General features: G+C 36.6%; 1 protein-coding gene across 1 annotated transcript in view; it reads right to left on the reverse strand.

Moving 5' to 3' along the window:
• Window positions 1-16,800, reverse strand: part of LOC139692268 (pyruvate dehydrogenase phosphatase regulatory subunit, mitochondrial) — a 29,769-nt gene extending 12,969 nt beyond the window's left edge. Inside the window, exons 1-10 of the mRNA XM_071590347.1 lie at window positions 16,703-16,800; window positions 16,269-16,573; window positions 15,883-16,095; window positions 14,880-15,043; window positions 14,058-14,294; window positions 13,803-13,913; window positions 12,717-12,886; window positions 10,464-10,656; window positions 5,789-5,941; window positions 10-167 (exon numbers count right to left, since the gene is read on the reverse strand). Of these exons, the coding sequence (XP_071446448.1) occupies window positions 10-167; window positions 5,789-5,941; window positions 10,464-10,656; window positions 12,717-12,886; window positions 13,803-13,913; window positions 14,058-14,294; window positions 14,880-15,043; window positions 15,883-16,095; window positions 16,269-16,519 (1,650 nt within the window). The 5' untranslated portion in view covers window positions 16,520-16,573; window positions 16,703-16,800. The remainder of the gene's footprint in view (window positions 1-9; window positions 168-5,788; window positions 5,942-10,463; window positions 10,657-12,716; window positions 12,887-13,802; window positions 13,914-14,057; window positions 14,295-14,879; window positions 15,044-15,882; window positions 16,096-16,268; window positions 16,574-16,702) is intronic.
• Window positions 16,801-17,153: the final 353 nt, after the last annotated feature.

Genomic DNA, 17,153 nt, shown 5'->3' on the forward strand with positions numbered 1-17,153 from the left:
TTTACTTACCCAAAGATCAAATTTAGTAAATGATGAAAAATCACTTAGTCCAACTGCCTCACGACAAGCAGAATACTCTTCTTTAACTATATCAAACCAGGGAGGCTTACTAAATGTATTTGTATATGCTATCCTATATGGGCGGGTCCCATCAACTTCATCATACTCTGGTGCAAAGGAAAACCAAAAATAGTGTAATACAATTCAAACGTAACCACATATTGAGCTGAGAAAAATATTTTCCCAAGAAATGACCCAGAGTCTGACATATTTATAAGGGATAGTTTGAAGATATTTCCACAGGGTCCACTGTTTACAGTCAAACAAATTTTGTGAATGATTGTTTATACAAGAGAATACCCACAATTTTCAAGAAATATTCAAGTTTTTTTTTTTAAGGGACATGATGATACCATAAATTAAATACTCAATGCAACAATTTTTATGAACGCCCCATCCTTTTCATACCAAAGTGAAATTTGGCCAACATTTCATTGAATTCAGTAATCCTAAAGACATAAATTTAACGAATTACAATTTTTTTAAGAATTAAACAGTAATAAAATGATTATGAATCATTTTATGGTGCATTCATCCTTATTTGCTACCAAGCATGATTCTTTTCACTAGATGCATTGAATCTCTCCCACAATATTTTACTTTACCCTCCTCATTGAGGAAATTTCAAGAAAATCTGATTATTTCATAGTATCTCTACAACTAATTACTGGGATAAGTGGTTATTAAGAGTTGAACAACAGAATACTGAATTACACAGTTACACATAGGCAATTATTATGATTGGCACTCTCTGGGTGTCAGTTATACATTAAGCTGATGTAATACTATACAGCTGTATAATAAGAATATCTACAACTGCTCCATATTTCAATTTTCTGGAGATTTTTTTCAGCTTTCCAGAGATTTTTGCAAATTTCATGGACATAAGGGAAGTAGGCACCACAGAAAAAAATTAAAGGAACAAAGATGGGAACCACCAAAAAGAGTATATTTATTACAAATTAATAAAAAGAAAATATAATTTCTAATATAAAATTAAAAAGAACTACCAATTGAAATATTTTAGTGAGCTTATTATGCAGCTCTAAATTGCAGAATATTATCCCATTATTCTCAGAAAGTTATTTTTCCAGAACTATTGGATTTCCTGAGTCCTTCAAGTTAGCATACACCCTGATTGTACTGTTGCTTCATTAAAACTTATTCAAAACAATTCCTATTTAGATGCTTCTTATCACTGCAAATCCATGGATTCTCGGTGATTAATTATAGAATCAATGCAGAAAACCAAAATAAACATCAAAATGTACACTGAAGTAAAAAATACCAATGTATATTTCCACCAAATATTTTATTCGGCACAACTAGTTTCGACGCATTGGCATCATCCTAAGCTACAGAGTTACACATACAGGTCTGTTATATATATATATATATATACACATATACAAAAATATATATATATGTGGGTCGTGGTAGTCCAGTGGGTAGAGCGTTGGACTGCTGACCAGAGGGTCCCGGGTTCGATTCCCGGGCAAGGCACTCTGGGCACCTGTAGCTCCACCCAAGCTTAAAGTAATATTTCGGGTACCAGGTCTTCCTGGGAAACCATAACCGGCACAGGGAAAGGAACTGGCCCCCCTACCCTGATGTGTGAATTTTCACACCCCGTATAGGGCTTAGTATTGGGTGATCTCTACCATCACCTACCAAACCGACCTTCGGGTTGATTACTGCGTTTATGGGGGTTTATATATATATATATATATATATATATATATATATATATATATATATATATATATATATATATGTATATATATATATATATATATATGTATATATATATAAACCCCCATAAACGCAGTAATCAACCCGAAGGTCGGTTTCCGTAGAACGGTAATTTGCACCACTCTTTTTGGGATGCACCCTTTGCTTCAGTGGGATGGCAAAGGAGGGAAACTGTGTTTTTCCTTATCTTGTTTTCCAACATTGAGTATTGTTGTATACATTTTTTTGTTACAATCCACTTTATGGCATTAAGTTCGTGGCTGTAATTGCCCCTAGAGAGTGGTATACTCAGAAGCGTAATGTATCGAAACTAGTTGTACCAAATAAAACATTTTGTGGAAAGGTACATTGGTATATTTTACCTCAGTGATAATGGATTTCCACAAAGTTAAGCCTGAAAATATTGCATATTTCAAAATGCACACTTTTTAAACTACATTCAAAATACAATAGCAGCAAATAGATACTATAATCAACTAACTATCAAATGATAATATTTACATTGCCATTACTAGCAGAAGAAGTATTTTCGTTACTATACAACAAAAGACTACCCAAAGGTTATTGCTGGTGCCTTTACATCTCTCAAGGGTCTTTCTTGTACACATACATATGACCACCTACTTACCAAATAATGGCATTCATATTTTTTTAGTATTGATGGTACTAAAACCAATGTACGTAGACCAGAGACCCCTTAAAACCTAATCAACCTACATATTTTACTGTCATTATTCCCCCTTAAGTAGTATTCTCCAAAAACTGATCCAGCCTCAAGGTACCCATATTAGATCGCTCTGGAGTATTTTATGACTCAGTATTCAAATATTAGTCAAGTGCACATGAGCACAGAAACAAACCAAAGCCTTAGTGTGTGAAGCTAACACAGCAGAAGCACACTCTTATGCGGATCAGATTGAGTTAAATAAACTAAAATATTTTTTCTCATTTTTTTCCCATTGCTTGTTGCTATTCTGGAATGGTCTGTCCTCTATGCTAATAGCAATCCAAAAATGCACGCCCCTGAAAACCCTTTGCTTATCTCTGGTGCCTTCCTCTCCCTTTGCACACCCTACCGCTGAATTCCCTCATACTAAAAATGTACCTGTTGCTGGCATTGCATTGCTTCCATGCATCACCTTTCATAGATTGGAATACAAGCTACAAAAAATTTTCCACAATACATTATTATTATTATTATTAGGTAATCTACTGGTTAAGGTAGGTTTTTGGATGGACACAGCTACTAAATAAATATTTTATTACTCCTAACAAAACAAAAAATCCAGCATCCCACTCTACATCAGGTTCCTCTTCATCTCTGAGTACTTTCTTCCTCCCTTCATCCCGTCCAACATCGCTATCCTGTTCCTTCCCTTTCCTTGTTTGTCCAACATTCTCCCCTCTATCACAGTCTTCAACAACCCACTGCCGGTCAATACCCCCTTCATCCACTTTTCCTGCCTCCATAGGATTTCTCCCAACAAACCCCTCTCTTCGCCCACCATACCAAGTACATCCTCATTTGTTTTCTTCTCTGTCCATTTCACCTTCTCCATTCTTCTCCACACCCATATTTCAAAAGCCTCCAGTCTACGTCTATCCTCCTGCTTCAATGACCAAGTTTCCGCACCGTACATAGCTATGCTCCACATCAAAGTTTTTACGAGTCTTTTCTTAACATCCTTACTCAACGTCCCTGTCATCAACTCCCTCCTCCTTGTGAAAGCCTCTTTGCCTAGTGCAATTCTTCTCCTTACGTCCCTACTACTTTTACCGTGTTGGTCCAAAACACTACCGAGATACGAAAAATGTTCTACCTGCTTTAGTTTTTGCCCTCCTATTTTAATGTTCAGCTTAGCCTTTTTCTTTCTAGAAAATCGCATAACCTTTGTTTTATTAATATTGATTTTCATCCCATACCTGCCGCACTGAATTTCCAATTCACTCAGCAATGCTTGCAACCCCTTGGCTGACTGACACACTAAAGCTTGGTCATTAGCAAACCTAACTGATTTTACGAATTCTCCGCCCACTTTCATCCCTACCTCCAGTTCTTCCCATGCCTCTTTGATCATTTCCTCTGCATACAGGTTGAACAGCAACGGTGATAATGGGCAACCCTGCCTTACACCTCTTCCTAACACTGCCCATCCGGACCCCCCATTTCCTACCCGCACCTGAGCAGTCTGATACATGTACAGGTTGCGGATTAGCCTCCTTTCCATCCAATCTACTCCTATTTTCTGCAGTATACTCATTAGTTTTTCCCAATTCACTCTACCAAACGCTTTTTCGAAATCTACGAAGCAGGCAAATACCTCCTGGTTGCATTCTATATTCCACTCGATTAGTGATTTCATTACCGCAATGGCATCACGCGTACCTCTCCCTTTCCTAAACCCAAACTGATCATCCCCTAAGTAATCATTTCAAAATCTACGAAACAGGCAAATACCTCCTCATTGTGTTCTATTTTCCTCTCGGTTAATAATCTCATTACTGCAATGGCACGTACCTCTCCCCTTCCTAAACCCAAACTGATCATCCCTTAAGTAATCATTTGCCCTACTCTCTATCCTTTTGTTTATGATCCTGAGAACAACTTTAGCTGCGTGGGATATCAAACTTATCGTCCTGTAGCCCTCACAAGACGTAGCCTTTACCTTTTTTTGGAATAGGAACTAAAACTGATCTCACAAAGTCTTCCGGCCAGATTCCTTCCTCATAAATACTACGGATCAGCCCATATAGCCTCTTCCTCCCACATTTTCCTAAGCCTTTTAAAAGTTCCACGGGAATGTTATCCTCCCCCACGGCCTTGTTTAGTTTCATCTCCCTTAATGCCCTTTCTATCTCATTGTCTAGTATGCCTGGACCTAAGCTATCATCCTCTATGTCATGTTCCTTTTCTATGTCTAACTTTGCTGGGCTAAGCTCTTTACTATACAGTTCTTCTATATATATTCCTTCCATCTCTCTTGGATCTTCCCTGCGTCAACTATTACCTTACCCGCCTTATCTCTAACTGTTAGCATAGCTCTTCCTTTCTTACTTGCCGATAACGATTTAACTTTGCTGTACAGTGCACCGATTTCACCCTTCCTCTGCAGACTTTCCATATCCTCGCACTGCGTCTTCCACCATGCTTCTTTTGCTTTATTTGTTGCCCGCCTCAATTTTCTGTTTAATTCTTTGTACTTCATTTCGCCTAATTCTGTATTCATATTCTTCCATTTTCTCCGCTCATCCATCTTTGTAATCATCTCATCCGTGATCCATGGTTTCCTAGTCCTTTTAGCGTTAACGGTTCCAATAGTGTCTTTTGCGGCTTTAGACAACCCCTTCTTGATCATTTCCCATTTTTCTTCGATAGTACTTAGCTCTTTACCATCCTCCATGATTTCCTCTACCGCCTGTTTGTATTTCTTCCTTTTCAAACCTTTTAATGCTTCTACATTCCATTTTCCAACTCGCCGCCCCTGCCTTATCTTTTCCACAATACATACTTCTTAGTATAAACAGTACCATTGAGCACCAGATAAAACTGTGGAAAACAGCAATTTCTTCTACTCCCATAGACATTCAGAACTTAAATTTTATCTCAAGCTGCTAAGATTGAAAATTTTGACCTTAGATCAGTGGCCTCAACAAAAAGTATACCCTTCATTATTTTTAGGGTCAAGTGCTCATGGTGCCAAAAGTAAAAACCCTGGTTAGCTCCCTCAGACTCGCACTAGCAAAATATTTGATTAATTTTATTCGTTGCCTTAATTCTAAATTGCTCAATTTGTATTTTCAATCATAATGTCATGGTTGCATTTTTGATCATGAAGTCAATACAAGTGCCATGTTTTTTTACTATATAAATATACATTTTACTCGTATATTGAGATTTTTTATGAAATAAGCATTTCTTAGGCAAGAGTTTCATTATAAACTTGAATACACACAAATATATGGAGAATGGCTTTACCTTCACTTGGATCAAACCAACTCGGTCTTTCGTAGCCCATGACTTGGCCAAACACAGCACCCGCTTCCTTCAAGTTTGGGTAAATTGGAGACATCCTGAGGTTCCTGCCAGTTTTAAATTCCCAAAATGGAAATGCAATTTGATAATGGATTCCTAAAATAAAGAGTTGGGCAAGAGGCTGACACATCATTGTTTTAAATGTGCACAGTGGAACCTCAATAAATGAGCACTTTACACAGTGAGTAATTTGCATAATAAGCCAAAATATTGTGCCCGAAAATGACTTGCTTATTGAGCAACTTTTCGCATAACGAATAAAGGAGAGAGGATAATTCCTCGAATGATTCATGGTGTTCCTGCTTCTGCAGTTTGTGTTTAGCACCAATAATGCTCATTGTATGACATTCCACTGTATATCATTTTAATACCATCTCCAAAAGCTCAATGAAGCTGATTTCATGACATGCAGCACTCATGTCAAACAGCAAAATATATAACATTCATCAACAAAAAACGAATAACTAGGTAGTAATGCAATGGCTATGATAAACAACAAATATAAATCTCGTGTAGTACATGAACTAAAGACCAGTGTTGAAAATATTTGGGTTAAGTTATTTTCTCAGGAGAAACAAATTGCACTATCTTGGTGGCATGCACATTCCATCAGATGCACAAATTGATTTACTGAAAAAAATCTTTCAACAAGTTATCAATCATACACTTAAGTGATATTATATGACCTATGGCATAATATTTTTAGATGATTTCAACTGATTAATTAACTTTGTGCCTCCTATCAGGAAAAATGAAACAGTTATTACTTAATTGAAACAGTTCCAAAATATTATGAATTAAGAACTAATAAATTATGCAGGGAGCTTAAACAGTGGACTTGAAATTAACCAATCAACATAGCAATAACATCAACTGGGTGAAAATGAGTTCTTTAATTTTAAAAGAGGATAATCATCACTTGGCCTCGGCATTTAAATTTTCTTCTACAGTATGAAGGAATAAATTCAAGAAGTCAAGCACTTCATGTGATTTTTAAAGGAGAGATTATCAAAAATTATTAGAAGAGTAAATAAGTAGAGATTTGGACTGCAGTCACTAAAATTCTACGAGGGTCATCCGGAAAGTAGTACCCGTTCGTGAAATAAAGACACAAAAGTAAATATTAACAAACATAAAAAATTTTATTTGAAAGAGGATACTTTAAACTACTTCTCAACATAATCTCCAAGCAAATTAAGGCATTTGTCATAACGTGTGACAAGTTTCTGTATTCCTGCTGCATAGTCCTTCGCCGCCAGCTCATTGAGATACGCGAGGGACCCATCTTGCACAAATTTTTGCATAATGCAGATGGTGTTTAACAATTTCATGAACAATTGTTCGAGAAACATTGGGAAAATGCTCACAGATGTCATCAATTGTGACGCGCCGATCGTTCCTCACGAATTCGTCAACTGAGCTCACCAGTTGGTCTGTAATGACAGACGGTCTCCCCGAACGCTCATCGTCGTGTGTGTTCCCCCTCCCCATGTTGAAGTTGCGACACCACCGCCGAACAGACGACTCGTCCATTACATTGTCTCCATACACCTCCTTTAATTGGCGATGAATGTCACATGGGCGAACGTTTCTTGCATTGAGGAATTTAATCACTGCCCTCACTTCACAACTGGCGGCGTTCTCAATTTTTTTAAACATTGTAAACAATCACAGAAACAACACAGGCAATGCTAGCGTCACGCAACTTGGCTCAGAGAAGGCAGACAAGCCACTGAAGCTATCTGACCTCGTCCAGCGGCTACTCGCGTCGTCAGCACTTCATGCGGCACGAACGGGTACTACTTTCCGGATGACCCTCGTAAATTGGGATTGGATATTTTTCATAATTATCTGTATCAGGGAATGAACTAATCTATTCTAAAATGCAAGACATCAAAACAAATACCCGTCATGGTACCACATTAGTTCATTTAAATTTGAGAAAAAGCATCACAGAAAGCAATTAAAACAAAAAGGGTCAAAATATCATCACTATATGTATATATGGTTAAAATCCGAGAGAAAACATCTGAGGATGCTTTTAATTCTTACACAGAAGTGTCAAACAAAATTTTGTAGGAGGTAACGCCAATACTTTTTGAGAACTTGTAAGAGTACTTGATCCAATAAAATACTGAGAATGTTATTTGAATTATAATTGATATAAATTTGTAAAATCTATCTGAAATGGAAAATGTATTTCAATAATATTTTTTCTTAGTTTATGCTTCTGAACTACATTAAAGTCAACATAATTACGGACAAAAATATTATTCATTAATCAACTTCTCACTGGAAAAGATTACATCAGATGAAGTTCTGAGATCCAAAAAGATGATTAAAAATAGTACCAAGGCATGATAGTGTTTCAATTTTTCCTTACAAAGAAACGCTCCGATGTACTTGCTACAATGTAAATTATTTAATCTATCTTTGAAAAGTGCAATGTTCCCTATGAAATGGAAAATTGCAAAAATGTGGGCCATTTTTAATAGTGGTGATAAAATAAAGGAAGTGCACTATTAATCTGTAAGCATTCTGTCAGTATTCTTAAAGATACTTGAGTACATTATTTGTAAGCATTTACACTTGCAAGCGAAAACCCAAATGAGTGAATTTGCTACATTTTTCAGGACAAAAGAAAGTATGGTTTGTAACTTAGTAAATTCCATAGAGCATATCATAAGTAACATGAACAGTCATACCCAATATCATCTAATGTAATCTACATTGGCTTTAAGAAAGCTTTCAACACAGTCAATCATTTCATTTTAGTTAGGAAACTCCACAGCACTGGTAGATCTGGTTATTTGTTGAATTGGCTATCCTCTGATCAAATGCAACATTTTTTGCACAGAACATGTTAATAAGTTAAGATGTTCCACCAGGGTCCAACTTATGAAATTTTTTATTCCTAGTCTTTGCTAACAATCTGCCTCTTGTTTGTACATCATTCACAGTGTTTAATGTATGCCGTTGATTTTATGGTGTTTAAAAGAGTGAGTAGAGTAAATTATTTTTTAAAATTCAAGTTCAAGTATCTCTGGTTAAATGGTCAAGAGAAAATAAACTTTCTTAGTAGTAGTAGTATTTAGGGGAGGCGACCGACTGCTGAGGTCATTTGCGCCATAGGGGATGGAAAGGAAAGGATGAAGGGCGGAGAGTAACCAGGCGTCGGCATTAGCCTACTCTTTACGAAAGGAGCCAAGGGGTCCGCAGCTTAATGTCCCATCCAACAGACGGTGTACTCATTCAAAGTGCCCTCCACAAAGCACCTCAAGTAGGGATCGAGATACCTCCGAAAAATATGCACCACCGCCAGGATTTGAACCCGAGCCATCTGGGTGGGAAGCCAGTGCGATTGCTACCACACCAATCCCGATCCCCATAAACTTTCTTATAATGCAGAAAAGAGTTACAGTAGGTATATTCTAGGAAGAATGGCAATTTTAACTTTTGAGCCCAGCATGGAAAAATTATCCATAAAATACAGTTCATCCAATCAAAGTCAAAGGTGCCACTTATCCTTCTTCATTGCCTTTTGCTTTACAGATTTTTGCTGTAATTTTTAAAATGCAAAGATTGCCGTGCTGTGTAAACAAGATATTTTAAATCAGAAAAATCACAATTTTTATACTACTCTTTTGTGCAATGTAAATTGTAGTACCTATGCCTAAGCTATATTGGATCCTTATTCTGAGAAATATATTCAAATATTATAAATTGGGCAGAAATGATTTTATGCTATCTATATCACACACAATACTATTTCTCCACTACATGAAAACTATTTCAATTATGAAAAATTGATAAAAATATATTATTTTCAAAGTTTACATAAAGAAGAACATTTCAGCAATCTGCTACACTTGCATAATGTAATTTATATTGGCGAATATACTCATTAACATTTCAGTTTTATTAATTTTCTAGGATAAAGTATTAATGCAAGATCCTAAGGAGCAAGGTAAGGAACGATTTGAGAAACAATGTGTAACCTAATTATTGTGAAAACCCCACCATGGAATAGAATTCTGGAAAATGCAAATTGTGACAAACTTTAACTCTCAACAAATGAGTCTTTTGTGTACATTGCAAAAGAAACATGTTTTAAGACTTTTTTATTATTTCAGGTAATAAATTTTAATCACATTTGATTGGGTTTGCTTTGTAACTATTTTGTTAATTGAACGTAAAATTCAATAAACTAAATGAGATTAATGGACCCACCAATGAAATAAAAATGTAATGAATAAAATGAAAATATGAAAATTTTGTATGATGAATTATGAATGATCATGATTTTTATGAAAATTTTAAATGGAATAATAATCATCAAAATATGTTCCAGAAGGAGAAAACAAGCTTAAAAGCAACAAATGTCGAGCACTAGTTCATAACTTTGAAAAACGTCACATTCATATTCCTCAAGCAGCTCTTCAAGGAAGTTAGTTAATTAAGTAGGCTTGAAAATGCATGCTAATCACGTAATGTTACCCAAAAAGAATAAATTGCTTATTTTCAGAAATCTGAGAAGCAAGAGCAATAAAATGTTAATGCAAAAAACACATTGGTTATAATTATTGTTACTATTAGTTTACCTACATTACTTGCATACCTGGGACTTCCCTCACTCTATCCCGCAGGAATTTCCTATTATTATGAAGGCCTAGGAATCTCCGGATATCCAGCTCATACATGTCAATTTCAGAGTACCCATTTACAATCCAATCTGCAGTGACTTTTCCAACTCCTCCAGCAGCGGCTATTCCCACTGTTTTCATCCCTGCAGCCACGAAGTAATTTTGTATCTATCGAAGCATGAAAATGTAGCTGTAAAACATTCAAAATAATATAGTGGTACTGTCACCAGTACCAACCCTAAGAACCAAGAATATATGACTTAAGAGGCCATGTCATTTCCCTTGAATTGAGTAAAATTGGTAAAACAAGGCATTATTCATCCAGCCATGGAATATTACCCTACTGCAGTTGCATAAGTGCACATATAAACCATAAACACAGTAATCAACCCGAAGGTCGGTTTGGTAGGTGATGGTAGAGTTCACCCAGTACTAAGCCCTATACGGCGTGTGAAATTCATGCATCAGGGTAGGGGGGGCCAGGTCCTTTCCCTGTGCCAGTTATGGTTTCCCAGGAAGATCTGGTACCTGAAAAATCACTTTAGCTTGGGTAGAGCTGCAGGTGCCCAGAGTGCCTTGCCCGGGACTCGAACCTGGGACCCTCCGGTCAGCAGTCCAACACTCTACCCACTGGACTACCGCGACCCACATAGCCAATAATAACAAAGAAAATAAAAATTTCCACAATAACAAAATAAAAGCCACACTCCAACAATTGTGAAATTTTATTAGGTAGTGAAGCCAACTTCAAATACAGGTTGCCCTTATACAGACCACAAAAAAGAGAAAACCATTTAGTTAGAGTTAAGGACATAGATAGGCAATGGAAGGTTTAATGGCAAAAAGTGAATATAAATAGAGGAAAGAGGAGTTTGGTAGAGAACAGGAGGACTTAAAGGACTTCCAGCAGTTAATCATAGTATATACCAACAAATAGTGAACTTTTGGAAATGAAAATGCTCTGAATGAAACAGAAGTATATGAAACACTGCGCATATATACCATCAGTGGACTGTATTTCATAGAGCCCAAATATAAATACAGATAAATATAATCTATAAATAAAATATAATAAATAAAGATAGTAAATATAATTTGGATGACCTTCAAGTATTCGGTGAAATACACGTACATAAAGAGTAAAAAGAAACTTGAGATGAATTTGCTGCTGAGTTCATCATCAATTCACAAGACCTGCATACATACTCCGCAGCAGCATATATTTCATGAAGCAACTTCAAAGTTGCATTGTCAGCACATGAGCTGGTGTGCCTACATATTACCCCTCCTTTTTGTTGCCACTCTCTATTTCATCAAATGGTCCTCCAAAAACCAATAGCTCAGCGATGAGCAATAGGTTGGCTTTAAAAGAAAGTAACTTATTTCAAGCTTAAAAATTCGGAGTCTCTACCACATTTTTCAAGCTAAAAAATCATGTCCACCACATCCTAGTCCAAAATCTAAACTATAAGCACTATGAATCGACTGATCAAATTTTTAATAGACGAACTTCGTGTGACTTTAATTTAATTTTCTAGCATATTGTAGGGAAATCAAAAAGTTATTTTGGCCAAATTAATAATTTTTGTCGGCAAATATTTGACAACTATCAACTTCAAGGAAAAGATAATTAAAGCCTTTGCCTGATTTAAAAGGGTGAACAATAATTCTTCTAATTAGCAATAATTTACATTAGGTGTATCAGCAACTAAGGTACTTTTGCAATCATAACCATTCTTGTCGGATTCCACAGAAAATCATACACCCCATGACAGATGTGATCATCAAAAATCCAAGGTAGTTTTTTTAGTAGTAAAGTAAGTATCTTTAGTAAGAAGCGCATCTTTGATATAATATGTAATCCTGCAAAGTTTTTATGACCTTAACATTAGGTAGGAACTAAGTTTATCAGTCCTAATTTAATGGATGACTTCATATGTAGATATCTCGGAAACACTTTTAGCAAAGGAAAGAAAAGGCAAAAAAATTATAAATTCATCGGTAATCACAATAAATCTTAACCAAAATCATGAAAGTTTTGTTCACAGCTGTGCAATACCACAACATGGAGGTTTCAATGTGTAGGATCATCATCAGGTGAAGACACTACGTGTTAAAACCTCAGTCTAATTATATTATATACGTGGAAATGCAAGGTGTATTCTTTTGGGTACTCAAAGAGTTAACGTGAGTAAGTATGAGTTGAACTGAAAGAATAAAATGTTTACCTCAGGTGCTTCTCCTACAATCCACTTGCAGTCAGGAGAGAACGCTTCAGGACCATTGCATAGCTTCTCCAGGACAGCATCTTTTAAGCTGGGCACTCGATGCAGCAACTCTTCCAGTAAAATGTGAAAGTGATCCCAGTCTTCAGGAAGCCTTCTTCGTTCAAATGAGTCTGTTATTGAAGACACACAAGCGGCCATGCCTGAACTACTGGATATCATTTTAAAATCATCAATTATTACCATTTTGTCAGTCACTGCCTTGAGAGTGACCTAAAAGCGAACGGACGACAAACTTTTATTTGACAAAAATCACAACTGAGAGAAAAACTATTTTCTTCAGATGGTTTACACAATTATGACACAACGTTTTATGCATGCATTTTATATTTTCCCATACTTTTCACATTATTTCATTATGGGTTTACCGTAGTACTAGTTAACAACCTGAAGGTTGGTTTGATCTCACTCAATACTACACCCAGTGGCGAGTGAAATGCAGACATCAGGGGGGGGGGGTAAATAAGGGGGGGTCAGTTCCTTTGCCTGTGCCGCCTATCTTTTCCTGGGTAGATCTACGTAGTAACCAAAAAATTGCAAGGCTTGGGTGAAGCTGGCGGTGTCCCCATTAGTCACCTGGAATTTTTTGTAACCTCGCCCCTCCGGTAAATAGCCCAGCACACTTCCCCCAAGACTACCCCCATTATGGATTTTTACAACCAAATAAATTAAATTTATAATTTAATTCCTGTGTTTTGCGTATTCAATAAAAGGGAACTAGATGATTCAGGGGTGAAAACAGGAGAAAATAACACGTATTTGGTGGAGTTTTACTTAACACTTGGGCATTGAAAGATAACCTTTGTCGACATGAATGCAGGCATGCTTCATAATTTTATGTTATTTTTTGTGTTGTCTATTTCCCATGGAACCATGGATGATTTCAATATGATGGTAAATATTTTCCCACAATCCTTACAAGAGGGCCATTCAGAACAAATGAATAAAATTTACAAAGACAACGATGTTCACTCCAACAGCAGATCTATTTTTCAGAGTGAACATGCAGAAGAAATCATGATATCTTACCAGGAATATTTCCATCCTCAAACGCAGGCTTGGCAACGGGTTCAAAACCACCAGTCATCAGTCTTCCCTCATTTTCACGAAAGTATATATGTCCATCTTGGTCCCTCACCACTGGAAGTGACAAAGTGAGCCTTTTTAATCTAAGAAGAGAACAAAAGAGTTTACAGAAAATCAAAGATTGCAATCTACTTTGTCATTAATGGGAGAGACAAGTAGATATGAGCAACGGTGATGACTGCAGGTAGAGAGTGGTACCTGGGGTCATAGGATCCAATCCAGGGATGGGTTTTGTGTGAAGATAGTAATGTTCACATGGATGAAGAGGAACTTTGACGAAAGGCTCACTCATCTGTCCAATTTTTCTCGCCCAGAATCCACCGCAGTTAACAAAGTAGTCACATTCAATCAAACCCTTACTGGTGTCCACAGCAACTACTTTTCCACCCTCATTGATGACCCTTTGAACTGCACAGTTTTCAACTATCGTGACCCCTGCAAGAAATATTTAACAGAGGAATGCAAAAAAAGTTCACTTTCAAAGATAGTGAAAGTGATCACTTTCATCCCATTTCTTGTGACAATGCTCGGGTGCATAATCACAACACAAATTCAATGAGAATTGATAATTCAAACATTACGGCTCTTAAATACTTATTACAATCAACTTTCCTGAGAAAGTTGTGAATCAAGATAACTATGAGAAACTAAATTGTCTCGCCAAATTAAGTTGTTTGGAAATCATCAGCAACCACAGTCTTAACTTAATTATTGAAAATTTTCAAAACATTAATGATTATAATTTGATCAATACTGGCTTTTTTATCATCCAATATGATAATGGTATTTTAATCATTGTAACTTTGATTACTAACATTCAGATAGTACCATGAATATCCCAATTCGATTATACAACTCCATGAATCCCATGAAATGCACCTACTCTTCCTCATGTGCATATAGTATTTGTACCGCATTATATTTTGCTACGCAAATAAAGTTCGCATATTGTGGAAATGTACTAAGACAGATATTATGATGCACATTTGTGCGGTAATGAGCAAGAGAAATAAGACTGACCTTCTTTTTCAACAGCAGACGCAAGTGAAAGGCAAAGCTTGTAAGGGTCACCTACTCCATCACCAGGGATCCAGAGCCCACCCTTCAAGTCATCAACTGATATCAAAGGGCAGAGTTTGTGGGCTTCCTCAGGCGTAACTACGTCACAATCAACATTCCTTGACCTGAAACAGAAAAAATTTCTAAAAATTATTGCTCATTTCACATTTAGGAAGAGCCTGACATAACACAGGCAGCTGGTGGAATCAAAAAGTAATGATCTTCATTTAAAACACCAGGCAGCTATGGCATGAAAATTTCTGGTACCCCCACCTAATTATTTTATAATTAATGCTGATCTGAATAGAGTTATTTGGGGGAGTTATTTTTAAGTGGGAATTATTAAATAGTATGTCGCACACAATATATCTAATAATAGGGTCGCATGAACAACTTTTGATCCAAACTGTGGTATTAATTAAGTCACAGAATCAAAATTTCCAATTTACTGCTCTTAAAACATTTTCTATTAAACCATAAACACAGTAATCAATGGCTCAAAGAGGGTCGGTTTGGTAGGTGTTGGTGTGTGAAATTCACACATCATGGTCTCCCAGTAAGATCTGGTGCCCGAAAAATCACACAGCTTGGGTTCAGCTGATGGTGCCCAGAGAGGCTTAGGCTTGCCCGGGAATCGAACCTGACCTTCCTTCCAACGCTCTACCCCTGGACTATCGCGACCCATTCTTTTTTTCTATCGTAGGCATAAAATTGTAATAAGCAGCAAGTTCGAGATATTAAAATTGATGGCATCATTCGTGATGCAAGGCAGTAAAAAAGCGCAAAGCAGGCCATTACAGGTAAGGTTCTACGATTCCAACGTGTCGGTGGTAATTTGATCTTCACATACTATTGCAGAAAAGCCAGGGTCTCGTTGAATCCCAAAGAAAGATGAAAAATACAGGGCGCATTGTGCCACATCTCATTAATAAAATTTCATATGCGCCTAAAATTCAGCCATTACCTGGAGAGAGCTTTCATTCTCTTCAATACTGTCATTCTGTCACTTGTTCGAGCTAACAAAAGGCTGCCACATTGTTTCCATCCAGTTTCCAACCCAGCGGCTTCCATTTCTTTGTATAGTTTGATGCTGTACTGGGCTAATTTGGTTTCGGGACGACTGGGTTTAAACATGCCAATTAACCCCGACGACAGCCAACTTGATACATTGCCTAGCCTAAAAAGTGTGTATTCGTTGCATACATTAAGCTAGTATAAAAAGATGAGGAAATCAGAAGACATGCATTATCTTAGCATAAGAGCGTTTAGATTATCGTTGGTTCCAATAGGTTCGAAATTAATAATTACACATTTCAGTCACAAATAAAAAGGAATAGTCTAATAACTTACTTTCCTTGATCCAAGATAACAGTTTGTTTACCCCAACCCATTTTTGCTAAATGATAGGCAACTGCAACTCCTTGAACCCCAGCTCCACAAATTACTACCTTTGTTGATTTTGGAAGGCATACGTTGGCGCTTTCTTTTTCCTGAGAATTTGAAGCATCGTAGCCGACGGTCTGTGCTGACCGTAAATTGGTCGTTTTTCCTTTACAAAGCGGCGACGCAAAGGTTAAGCTTGATAACCTTTTTCTGAACATTTTGCAGCGGAACGCTCAAACTAATAAAAAATCATCAAGATGGTCAAGCTCTTTCTGAAAGAAAGAGATTTACTAGATGCATAAAATATTTTCAAAAATACGATATACATAGCATATGATACTTCACTTTTGTCACGCTGAAAAACTGAAATAAACATTAGAAAATATAAGTATGGGTTTTACTTTTAAAAAGTAGATGACATGACTATAGCGCAGAATAACACCAATGATAGCTCCAAGTCTTATTATTTGTTGAATCTGCAGTACTTGCCTCAGCTGTTTTGAGCTGACAACAGACGGCATAATCGATCGATACTACCGCAGACGATTTTCGATAGTCGATTGTGCAGCCGCTTAAACTATCAATACTGGCAGTCAAGATATTGCAAATGTTCATAGCAATGATAGTAGTCTCCTGTGTTAAACGCACTACTAATCCTTACAATGAATAAATTTAATTTAACTGATTATATGCCTTCTAAGAAAAAATAATACAAAAGCAAACTTCTAATGGGGTTATCGTAGAGGCAAATCTGCAACCAATGCTCTGTGAATTTTATTTCAGCACCTCTGGACAACTACAAAAAAGTTGTTGCTTTACCCATAGATATCAATTAAAGAATTAAGCATGTTT

The sequence above is a fragment of the Hetaerina americana genome, unplaced genomic scaffold, assembly GCF_022747635.1.
Source record: "Hetaerina americana unplaced genomic scaffold, ioHetAmer1.1.p SCAF_4, whole genome shotgun sequence".
NCBI lineage: Eukaryota > Metazoa > Arthropoda > Insecta > Odonata > Calopterygidae > Hetaerina > Hetaerina americana.